Here is a 12,088-nt window from a genome sequence, read left to right as displayed (position 1 = left end):
CTGCGGACCGCTTGGGGTTGGTGGCGCAGGGAATTGGGGGGCTCGTCGGGCCCCTCCCCTTTCTTGGAGTTCGTGGCTAACCCTGCTTTCCCTGCGGGTACACATGTTTTCTTTGTGCGGGCAAGTCGATCCGGGTGCCGATTTGTTGGCCAGCTTGTGGAGCTGGGTTCGGGGCGACTGCCGGATTTTTTTGCATGTCAGGAGCACTGGGCGTGGAGTGCAGGGTCCGTACTGTTCTATCTACAACTACGTAGTTATTGCTCCTCGCTTCGGCTGCCGTCCGGGGAGTTACCTACATTTTCCCCGTTGGACAGGGCTTTCCTTTCCCTCTCACTTGAATTTAACTCGCTGTCGGCTTGGTACAAACTGGGGAGAGACTGGAGGCCTGCTGAGGTTTTTCTGTCCCGGATGGCGGCTGGCTGGAGCTCTGAGTTGGGTGAAGAGGTTACGGTTGATGAGTTGTCACAATGCTTTGTGGATGGAGCGGGGGTGACTCCTAATGTTGCTTTACATGAAATTCATCTTAAGATTGTGCATAGGGCGTATGTAACCCGCTGCGTTGGACACACTATGGGCCTGTGGCCTGATGCCTTTTGTACCCGGTGTCCTGCTCTCAAGGGGACGCTGGTGCATCATTTTTTGGAATGCTCTTTGGTGGGACCGCTGTGGGTACGTGCACTTCAAGAGGTGGAGGATGTTCTGGGGCGCTCCCTGGAATGGTCGTACAAGACTCTGCTGCTTGGTGTCACGGGTCCCCTGACTGAGGCTGGTATTACTGTGCCTTTGCAACGCTTTGTGCTGGTGGCTCTAGGGCTCGTTAAGAAGCTCATTCTGCAGCACTGGGTGGGTAGTGTGTGCCCTACATTCCAACAATGGAGAGCTAGTATGTCCCAGATGGCGATCTGGGAGAGGCAACGCAAGAAGGGTGTCACTAGCTGGCAATCAGTGGCTTATGTGGAGTGCTGGGACTCGTTCTAAGCTGGGTCGATTCCTCAGGATGCAAGGGGAGGGGGGTGGGTGGATTTGGGGCGGGGGGAGGGAGGGAGGTTTGATTTCCTGTTGTTCTGTTTCATAAATGAAAATTGTGAACTTCCATGGGAAGGCTTTGTTTGAGTGCCTGATTTCTGGCCTAGCTGTATAGTATACCTGATTACTGTATCTATGGTGTTATTCTCTTTTGGCTTGGTTGCTGATTGTACCTCTCGTGATTGGTTCATTCAATAAAAATATATTCAAAAAAAAAAAAAAAAAAACACGGGCTCGCAGGGCTAAAAACTAATTTTTTTAAAAAAGGTAAAATAATAGTAAAGTTAAGTTAAGTTTCTTTCTTTCTCCTCTTTTCAATAGTTGTGCTTTCCCTTCTCTCTTGTTAGGAGCTTTCCCAAATCCTGAAATAGCTAAAGAAAAAAAAAAAGCTCTGCTGGCCCGGAAGTCCAGCGCAGACCATCTACAGATGGTCTGCACATGCACTGGGATCGCTATAGAGCAATCCAGGCAGGCAGATAGGGGCGTTCCTCCGATCGCCCCCATCTGCATATTAGAGTTTGTAGAATTTGTCGGACCTGCCCAGATCGGGCACGATTGGGCAGGTTTATGAATCTAGCCCTTAAACATCTCACTCTGCTCATCACCCTAGCCATCAGTTTAACCATCCCTCGCTGTTTATTTGTCTTGATTGATTAGACTGTGAGCTCATTTGAGCAGGGACTGTTTCCTTCATGAATATGTACAGAGCTGTATATGTCTAGAAATAATTAATAGTAGTATTGGTGTCTGCTAGTGCCAATATTTTTTTGTGCACCCCAAGCACTGCCTCTCTCTCTTCATTTCTCTTCCCTCTCCCTCTCTCTCTTTCCCCCTCATATTTTCCTTGTTAAGGGAAGATCTGGTAACTGTACCTACTTGTGTGCTCCTCTGACATTTCCTAAAACTTCTCTGATTGTGTGGAAGTGAGAAGGAAATATGGAAAGTGTTCCTTTTAAGAGATTCTTGATGAAATTAGGAGCACATTAGCATAGGGTTACCAGATTTTCCAAACAGAAAATCTGCGTTGCATGCATGAATGCCGTCCTGACATAGCTCATTGCCAGAAGCTTTTCAAACTCAGACAAAGTGCCGGGTTTTGAAAAGCTGTACAGATCCCTAGACATGTCCTCAAAAGGAGGACATAACCGTGGAAATCCGGACATCTGGTAACCCTACATTAGCAGCTATGTGGTTTATAATGTAATATTCTTGTACAATCCCACTTTGTTCCTGGATGATTGGGTTAGTTCTGTATACCTGCCACCCCTCTTATCTCAGCACTGGCCCCTCCTGAATCAGTTTTCCTTCCTAAAAGCCAGGCTGTAGGAGCTTGTCTTTTCAGCTCGTGTTTTATTTCTTGTGATTTCAGTCTTTTTGTTCGCATTTTTCACCCTCGTGCTGCAGTGATTCCCTAAGGGGACATCTCTGACTGCGGGAAATCGCAGACCTTTGGAAAAGTCTGCTTCCAGGGGGGTTCACTGCCTTCCTTATGTTCTTATGTTCTCTGTACAGCCTGCACTTCAGATCAGGGCTCAGGTACTATTCCCTTGGGAGTTTGCCCACTCCAGGTTTGTGCACTAGTGGGTTGAGTGCAGGCTGTGTGGCTCCATGGAGGCATGCCCGGGCTTGAGGCCAGTCTGCGTTTTTCTGCCAGGCATCTGCACGGCGTGTCCGAGGTACCTGGCCGTGGATATCTAGCCAGTGGGGCAGTCCGAAGATTGGAAGTTCAGCTTCCTGCTTCCTAAGGCAGAGAATCTCCCTGTAGGCTATTAAAGCTCTTTCAGCAGTGCTTTTCTGTTCACGTCACAATGAGTACAGGCTGACAGTCTGAATCAGCGATTTGGGGAAGGGTCTTAAAAAGAGGATTTGGGGTGGATTCCCTGCATGTCCTACCCCCCATCCCCACCCCTAAAATCCTAAAATCGCTATTTTTGAGGGCTCTCTGTGTTTTTCTCTGGCTATTTTTAGTAAAAATCGACACCTGATTTTGTTTTAAAGTTATTTTCATCACTTGTAAACTTCGTTTTTGTAAGAAAACAACTCAGATGGACACCCCAGGATAGGATGTGATGGATTCATGCCTTATTTGCAATGGATGGCTGTCAAGTGTGCTGCCATGTTCTACATGTGCTGCGGCCTACAAGGGGGGTGAGACTTGCTTAGACTCTATGCCTTCGACCTCTAAAGGAGGTCTTCCTGCTATTTCTGCTCCGGTACTCGCGAAAATGACGTTGGGCACCCTGGGGAATATGCAGGTGGTATTACGGCGACATGCAAGCACGTTTCGGGGGACAAATCTCACAAATCCTTCAAACATTTCAAAAAAGGTAAGCAGGAGTTGGCTCCTGACTGGGAGGATGGGTTCCCCCCAATTTTATTAATATGCTGTATAAGGCTTATTTGGTTAAGAAGTCTCTGCCTGTTGCCCTTCTGCTGGTATCCTTGCAGGCCGCAGGGACCTCTCCTTCACTGGACCAGGGTCTTTTCTCTTGCCTCCCTTCTGGGGTTCCGGCAGGTATGCTAGTAATGCCCGCAGTTGTGTCAGATATCCTTACCATGCCTCTGCTTATGCAGGGGGCCCCACAGCTGCTGCAGATGTGGCAGTTCTTCAGGATTCAGATCCGAATGAAGCCCCAGATCTGGGGGAGGATCCTACTATGTGCAGATTTTTCAAGCCCATGCATCTGGTAGATTTGATTTCTGAATGTCTCCAGGAATTGAAGCTGCAGGAGTGGCTTACCAAGAGGGGGGGGGAGGTCCGCCCCGGGTGCACGCCCCAAGGGGGTGCACAGCTGGACACCCACCAGGGAATAGGCTGCCACCGGGGAAAGGCTTCCACTGCCGTCATCGGGAACAAGCTGGCCGAGTTCTCCCTTCTTTTCTTCCCTGCAGGGCCGACCCCGACGTCAATTCTGACGTTGGAGAGGACGTTCTGGGCCAGCCAGCCAGAGTTGGTCGGCCCCACAGGGAAGAGAAGCAGGGAGAACTCGGAGCCGGTCTGTTCCCGATGGCGGCAGTGGCAGCCTATTCCCCAGTGGTAGTGGCAGCATTTTCCCAAAGGCGGTGGCATGGGAGAGGGGAGGGAGAAAGAAAGAAACGGGGGGGGGGACAGGGAGCCAAAAAGAAAGGGGGCAGGATGAAACAAAGAAAAAGAGAAAAATGGCACACGGAGAAAGAGAGAGAGAAAGACAGACAGAGAGAAAGAAAGAGGGCATGGAGAGAGAAAGAAAGAAGGGGGCAGGGTGAAACAAAGAAAGAAATGAGGCACGAAGAGAGAGAGAGAAAGACAGACAGAGAGAAAGAAAGGGGGCATGGAGAGAGAAAGAAAGAAGGGGCAGGATGAAAGCAAGAAAAAGTTGGGGAGGGAATGAGATCTGGAGGAGAGGAAGCATACAGGAGGCTGAAAGAAGGGAAGAAATATTGGATGCACAGTTAGAAGAATAAAGTGCAACCAGAGACTGATGAAATTACCAAAGGTAGGAAAAATGATTTTATTTTCAATTTAATGATCAAAATGTGTCAGTTTTGAGAATTTATATATGCTGTCTATATTTTGCAATATGGCCCCCTTTTACTAAACCGCAATAGCGGTTTTTAGCGCAGGGAGCAGCGTAGGGCATTCAGCGCAGCTCCCTGCGCTAAAAACCGCTATCGGAGGGGGTATATTTGTCTATTTTTGTATAGTTGTTACTGAGGTGACATTGCATAAAGTCATCTGCCTTGACCTCTTTGAAAACCCGCGGAATATAAATGATAATTAACATTTTTTCTGCATACAGTGTGCTTTATGTTTTTTTAATTTTATTGTTGGTAGATCATTTTGACTTGGCCACGAAGGTAGTAATCCTTGCAGGCTTGACTGTGCAGGGAATTATTTTTGTAAAATCATGTTTTGTTATGTGACTGGCATTATTTAGACTATAATTTCTATGAATGAATAGAATGAAAATGATATAAAATTACTTGCTTGTTTTTATGTGCGTGCGCTGAAGGAAAGTGGAGAGAGAGTGGGCTGATGACGCTGAAGGGAAATGGGGAAGAGAGAGTAGGGAGAAGACGCTGATTTATAAATTGACAATTGTACAGAATATTGTTTCTTTTTATACTTTAATATAATAAGTTCAATATAAAACAATTCAAGGCTTGTGTGGATGGAATCAGGTGGTTTGCGGGGATGGGGACTGAGCTTACACTGATTAGTCCAATAAAATGGTATTTTCTTATTTCTCATTATTTGTTTTATTTTTATTTGTTAATTTGTAAAGTGGTGATTGTTATGTATCAGTTCTTTCAAATTTACATCAACTGTCTTTATATTTTGCACAGTATTAGAGGACATGTATTACTGTTTTTGTGGTGTTGTAGTGTTGCATTGTATGCAGAATCTGGTTTCTTGGCGGTTCAGTTTAACTTTTGTCTACATATTTCTATTTTTAGTTTGTGATTATTCCATATTGGGCGAGGGTGTATCTGTCTGTGTGTATGAAAGGGACATGGCTTTCTGATAGCATCGACTGTACAGGATCAATTGACTGTGCAGTGATCAATTGACTGGCTTGTTTAGTTTTACAATGCATGTATGTGTTGGTGTTCTAGTGCTCATTGCAGTGTTTAAGATGCTGCCTTTTCCTAGGTACACTCTTGTTGTGCGATATGTGGATTGTTACTAAAAATCATATTTTTCATATAGATGGGGGACGGTGTCAAAAAATGATGGGCCCCGGGTGTCACATATGCTAGGTACGCCACAGCTGCAATCTGAACAGCTCGTCACTGCGGAATGTTCCCTCATGAATGACTAAAGGCCTCAAACCACCTCTTTTCTTGATCATCCTGACTTAGATTGGATTCTTACAGATACAGTGGAACCTTGGTTTACGAGCATAATTTGTTCCAGAAGCATGCTCGCAAACCAATTTACTTGTATATCAAAGCGAGTTTTCCCATAGGAAGTAAGGGAAACTCGCTTGATTGGTTCCACTTCCCCTTCCCCCCCGCGGCCACCTGCGCTGCTCCACTTTACCTTTCACCCCCGAGGCCACCTGCACTGCTCCACACTCACCCCCGTGATCCGGCATCCCGCCCCCCCACGATCAGTCATCCCCCCCCGCTCACGTTGCCCCTCCCCTCCGTGATCCGGCTTCACCCACCCAAACACAATTGCTTACCCTACTCTGGCACCGGCACCAGCACCAACGCACAGGACATGCCGGTACCCAAAGATCCTCCCTGTTGCTTGTGCTGAGCCTTGAGCATCTGCGCATGCTCAAGGCCTTCTAATTCTCATTCTCTCCGAGATTCTCGGAGATCTATTGCAACAGTTCTGGTAGCGAATTTAAAAAAGTGAGTCATTCTCCAAAAAACCCTCATGTAAATGAGGTCGGCGGAGAGTAGTGAAGTCTCACTAAATTTGCATGTGCCCATTGCTAGTGAAAAACGCAAAATTAACATACAAACAAAAAAGAACACAACAATAGTGGGAGAGATGTTCAACCTCTCCCACTGCCAACCAACACCACCACCACCCCTGCAGCGGGAGAGATGCCCCTTCTCTCTCACTGCCACACAACACCCCCTGCAATGTGGAGACATGCCCACTCCCGCTGTCAAGTAAAACCCCCTCCTAGCAGTGGGGGAGACGCCCTCTCTCTATCACTGACAAGCGACCCCCCTGCAGTGGGGAAGATACCCACTCCTGATGACAAATGACCCCCCCCAGCAGCAAGAGAGATGCATATTCCCATTTTTCTGGCACAAAGGAAGTTTGAAGTTCCATGTGTTGAAACAACATTTCCAGTTCTCTGCTCTCCCATTTGGTCTGCTGTGATGCCTCACACCTTTACCAAAGTGATGGTCATCCCAGCAGCACATTTGCACAAGGCAGGGATCCACGTACATCCATACTTGGATGATTGGCTGATCAGAGCGCCTTCCAAGGTGAACTGCGACATGGTGGTAGCAGAGGTTATCCAACTTTTTGCAAGTCCTCAGATGGATGATCAATTTTTGGAAGAGTCATCTGGAGCTGACTGAATCCCTAGAGTACTTGGGGGTTTGCTTTGATATAGCGATAGGCCATGTTTTTCTACCAGAGCCACAGAAACTGAAACTCAGACTCGAGATCCTTGCAATGCAAGCTCCCACTACTTGGCACTATCTTCAAGTGTTGGGGTCGATGGTGGCGTCCATAGAAATTGTCCTTTTGGCAAAAGCCTACCTCCATACCTTGTAGGAAGTACTTCTGTCTCATTGGTCTCCATAGACAGATTCCCTGCAGATTCCACTGACTTGGACACTAGGTGCATGCTGCAGCGTGCTTTGGTGGCTCTGGCTGTTGAAATGTTTACCTCTCTACATTTCCTCCTGGATGATCCTGCCAAAATGCCAGTCTCTTCGGCAGGGGGAGCATTGCAATGGCCACCCGGTTCAGGGCCATTGATCGTCCTCTCATTGGAAATAGTTGATCAGCAGATTGGAGCTGCACGACATTTGGTTGGTGCTGCAGGCATTGGGGCAATCCCTGGAAGGCCAGGCAGCCAGGGTGTTCTTAGACAATGTCATGGCAGTGGCATACATCAACAGGCAGGGAGCACCAAGAGTGCTCCATTACCACAGGAAGCCATATTGTTGTTTTGTTGGACTAAGATCAACCTGCAAGCACTGCCCGCAGCACACATGGCTGGGGTGGAGGTGGTTATGACTACCCTCCTAAGCTCTAAGAAGCTGGTGACAGTTGTTTCCTATGCTAAAACTTGGAAGTTATTTCAGTGCTGGCATGCAAAGAAGAGTGTGGAGCCACTTCAGGTCCCCCCTTCTGGCTTTTGGTGGTCCTAACATTTCTTTAGGACAGGCTAGTGAAAGGACTAGTGGTTCCTTCAAGGTTCAGGTGGCAGGCGTCTCGTGCTTTAGGCCTCAAGTAGCACAGGTTTCTCTGGCTTCCCATCCTACTGTTGCCAGATTTTTGAGGGGAGCTATGCTGCAGCGACTACCAGTGTGACAGCCTTTTCCAACTTGGAGTATGAACATTGTCCTGCATTCTCTGTCTAAGGCTCCATATGAGCCTTTGCAAGAGACGTTGCTGATGGATCTTACTATCAAGACAGAATTTCTGGTGGCTATCGCCTCAACAAGGAGGGTTTTGGAGCTTCAGGCTTGGTCATGCAGAGAACCCTTTCTCAGGATCACAGAGGCAGGGGTCTCAGCTTTTTATGTGAATCAGGAAGTCTAGCTACCCACATTCTATCCCATGGGTTTGAAGGAAAAAAGACAACATTTTGGGTGGATGTTTGAAGAGCTCTTCTCTGTTACCTCATGGTGACAAATTATTTTTACCTATCAGATCATCTCTTCATGTTAGCAAATTCTAGCTGTCCAGGGAAGCCATCCTCTAAGACTTCCATTGCCAGATAGATTTGTAAGGTGATTTCTTCAGCATACATTTAGGTTCTACTGATTACATTACACTCTATGAGGGGTGTGGCTTCTTTGTGGGTGGAGTCCAGGGTGGTAATGTCCAAGGAGATTTATAGGGCAGCCACTTGGTCCACTCTTCATAGATTCATGAAGTTCTACAGGATGGATGTGGCACATGTACAGACGCTGCCTTTGGGACCTCTGTGTTAGCAACAGGCTCATCTGTCTCATCCTAGACTAGAGAGACTCGTATGCCTTTTGCACTAGAAGGGAAGATAAGTTTCTTACCTTAATAATCTTCTTTCTAATAGAAAGGCATATGAGTCTTGATGGCCTGCCCTACCATATGTTATTTTCGCCTGCTTACTGTTTCAGACTTGTGTGTACTTTTCTTTGGCTTGACCTTCTTCTGTCAAAAAGGTCTGAAGAGTGATGAATATCCAGAAGTTTTCTGCAGTGACCAAAGATGATCTTCCTTGAGGCAAGGCACCATATGGTTGACTCTCTTCTGAGCTAAAAAAAAAAAAAAAGATAATAACACATGGGATGTTATGAGAGTAACATCATTGTTAGTGCCAATTGCACTAAGGTAGGTGATGTGTTGGGTTCCACCTTGGTTTTTCTTTCCGCTCTTATATAACATGTTTGATAATGATATGTATGTCTCAGGGAACTAGGCGATGTTCTGGCGAAACCGTTAGCCATGCTCTTCAATCTCTCCCTAAGTACAGGGAGAGTACCCCTGGACTGGAAAACAGCAAACGTCGTTCCTCTGCACAAAAAGGGTTGCAGAGCAGAGGCAGCGAACTACAGACCAGTGAGTCTCACATCAATAGTGTGTAAACTCATGGAAACTCTACTCAAAGGTAAATTAGACTCGATATTGGATGAAGGGAATCTAAGGGATCCCTGTCAACATGGATTCACAAGAGGCAGGTCATGCCAATCTAATCTTATAAGCTTCTTTGATTGGGTGACAGGAAAACTAGACTCAGGAGAGGCTCTGGACATAGTATACTTGGATTTCAGTAAAGCTTTCGACAGTGTCCCACACCGTAGACTATTAAACAAGATGAAATCGATGGGGTTGGGTGAGAAACTAACTGCATGGGTCAATGATTGGCTGAGTGGAAGACTTCAGAGGGTGGTGGTCAACGGCACCCTCTCTGAGACTTCGGAGGTGACTAGCGGAGTGCCGCAGGGCTCAGTCCTGGGACCATCCCTTTTTAACATATTCATAAGAGACCTGACCCGGGGGCTTCAGGGTAAAGTATCACTGTTTGCCGACGACGCCAAACTGTGTAACATAGCAAGTGAAAGCAACCTCAAGGACAGTATGACGCAGGATCTGATCACGTTGGAAAACTGGTCCTCGACATGGCAGCTGGGCTTCAACGCTAAAAAATGTAAGGTCATGCATCTCGGCAGCGGAAATCCATGCAGAACATACTCCTTGAATGGAGAAACGCTAGCTAGGACTTCAAAGGAACGGGACTTGGGGGTAATCATCAGTGCAGACATGAAAGCTGCTAAACAAGTAGAGAAGGCCTCATCTAAGGCAAGGCAAATGATGGGATGTATCAATCGAAGCTTCGTCAGCCGCAAACCTGAAGTCATAATGCCACTCTACAGAACCATGGTGAGACCTCATCTGGAATACTGTGTGCAATTCTGGAGGCCACATTACCGGAAAGATGTGCTTCGAGCTGAATCGGTCCAGCGGATGGCCACTAGGATGGTCGCCGGACTCAAGGGTCTCTCATACGAAGAAAGACTGGGCAAACTGCAGCTCTATATCCTGGAGGAGCGCAGAGAACGGGGTGACATGATTGAGACATTTAAGTACGTCACTGGTCGCGTCGAGATGGAAAACGATATATTCTTTCCCAAGGGACCCTCGGTCACAAGGGGGCACCCCCTCAAACTCAGAGGGGGGAAATTTAGTGGTGACATGAGGAAGTATTTCTTCACGGAAAGGGTGGTAGATCACTGGAACAAACTTCCGGTGCAGGTGATCAAGGCCACCAGCGTGCTCGATTTTAAGAATAAATGGGACATCCACGTGGGATCCCTACGAGGGTCAAGTTAAGGAACTAGGTCACTAGCACTCAAGGGGTGGGTCAATAGAGTGGGCAGACTTGATGGGCTGTGGCCCTTTTCTGCCGTCGTCTTTCTATGTTTCTATGTTTCTAATTGGAAACCGCTTGGTAACAGGTGGTGTATACATTTTTTAAATAAATAAATGTTTATGTAATGTCAGAGCAGACTAGGGCTGAATGGGTAGCTCCCCATTCCCCTCCTCATTTTTCTCTTTGTAGTACTTTTAAATTGCTTTGGTGTGAATTGAGGGGCACAGATCAGTATCCAAGGAGATAAAGCTAAAAAATGTAGATGACGTCTTCTACACAAACTCGTGAGTAGAGGTGAATAACCTACTGCTTCAAGACTCATGCTTTTCTACTAGAAAGATTATCAAGGTAAGAACCTAATCTTCCCTTCAAAAACATGCCTCTGGAATTAATGACACCTGTGCATCTTTCTAAAATGGCATCTATATAGATGCCTGCTTGCCATCTTAAATCAGATGCCCTGCTTTAAAATTACCCTTTATATGCTTAACGTAATCCAGTTTAAATGCCAGGCATGGGGTATAGGCAGAATATAAATGTCATTTTAAAATTAAATATGCATGAAATAGATTTTCATATGCTTATTTCCACGGCATGTAGAATCATCGCATGCATATTCATTGCGGATATCCTGAAATCCTTGAGTGGCTGGAGCTCCCCCAGAAAGGCTGAGAAGTTCTGTTCTAACCACTAGACTACAAAAGTTCAGTTAAAGGCTCTAGTAAAGTAAAGTAATAAAACTAATCTCTTTATTCTGTTTTGAAAGATAGGTAAAGCTACGTAATGATCAAACAATCACTAGCCTAGAAGCAGATATTCCTTTGGTCTATATGTCACAAGTCTATAGCTAATTTATTGTGGAATGCTTGCTTCTGGTTTACAATGGGTTTCCTTATTTTGCAGATTGTATGCTGTTGGTGGACGGGATGGAAGTTCTTGTCTCAAATCTGTAGAATGTTTTGATCCTCACACTAACAAATGGACACTTTGTGCACAGATGTCAAAGAGAAGAGGAGGTGTGGGAGTTACTACCTGGAATGGTTTTCTCTATGCTATTGGGGGACATGATGCACCTGCATCTAACTTGACTTCCCGGCTGTCAGACTGTGTGGAAAGGTAAAATGTAGGACATAACAGGATGGTATAAATTGACAAACTAAGGTCAGTACTGGGCAGACTTCCAGAGTCTGTATCCTGTATATGGCAGTTCGGTTTAGGATGGGCTGGGTAGGACTTTGATGGGAACTACAGTAATTTGAAACATGAGGATGTGCTAGGCACCAACACTTGGGAACCACATGCCATTTTTAAACCACTCTTCAAAAACCCCTCTCTGGACCCTACCTACCCTTTCAACTATCGTCCTCCCCTTCTTATCCAGGTTACTTGAATGTGCTGTTCACTGCCATGGTCTTGACTTTCTTTCATCTCATTTCAATCAGGCTCTTCATTCTATAGAAACTGCCCTTACGAAAGTCTCCAGGGATCTGCTCCTGGCCAAATCCAAAGGCCTCTACTCT

At 46.3% G+C, this 12,088-nt stretch overlaps 1 protein-coding gene across 4 annotated transcripts in view; it reads left to right on the top strand.

The window, feature by feature from the left end:
* KLHL5 (kelch like family member 5) overlaps positions 1–12,088 on the top strand; it is a 163,795-nt gene that overhangs the window by 139,601 nt on the left and 12,106 nt on the right. For all 4 annotated transcript variants that reach the window (XM_033947422.1, XM_033947404.1, XM_033947394.1 and 1 more), the window contains one exon: positions 11,472–11,684. In XM_033947422.1, coding sequence (XP_033803313.1) covers positions 11,472–11,684 — 213 coding nt within the window. The remainder of the gene's footprint in view (positions 1–11,471; positions 11,685–12,088) is intronic.

The sequence above is a fragment of the Geotrypetes seraphini genome, chromosome 1 (assembly GCF_902459505.1).
Source record: "Geotrypetes seraphini chromosome 1, aGeoSer1.1, whole genome shotgun sequence".
NCBI lineage: Eukaryota > Metazoa > Chordata > Amphibia > Gymnophiona > Dermophiidae > Geotrypetes > Geotrypetes seraphini.
This window is presented reverse-complemented; position numbering and strand designations above follow the sequence as displayed.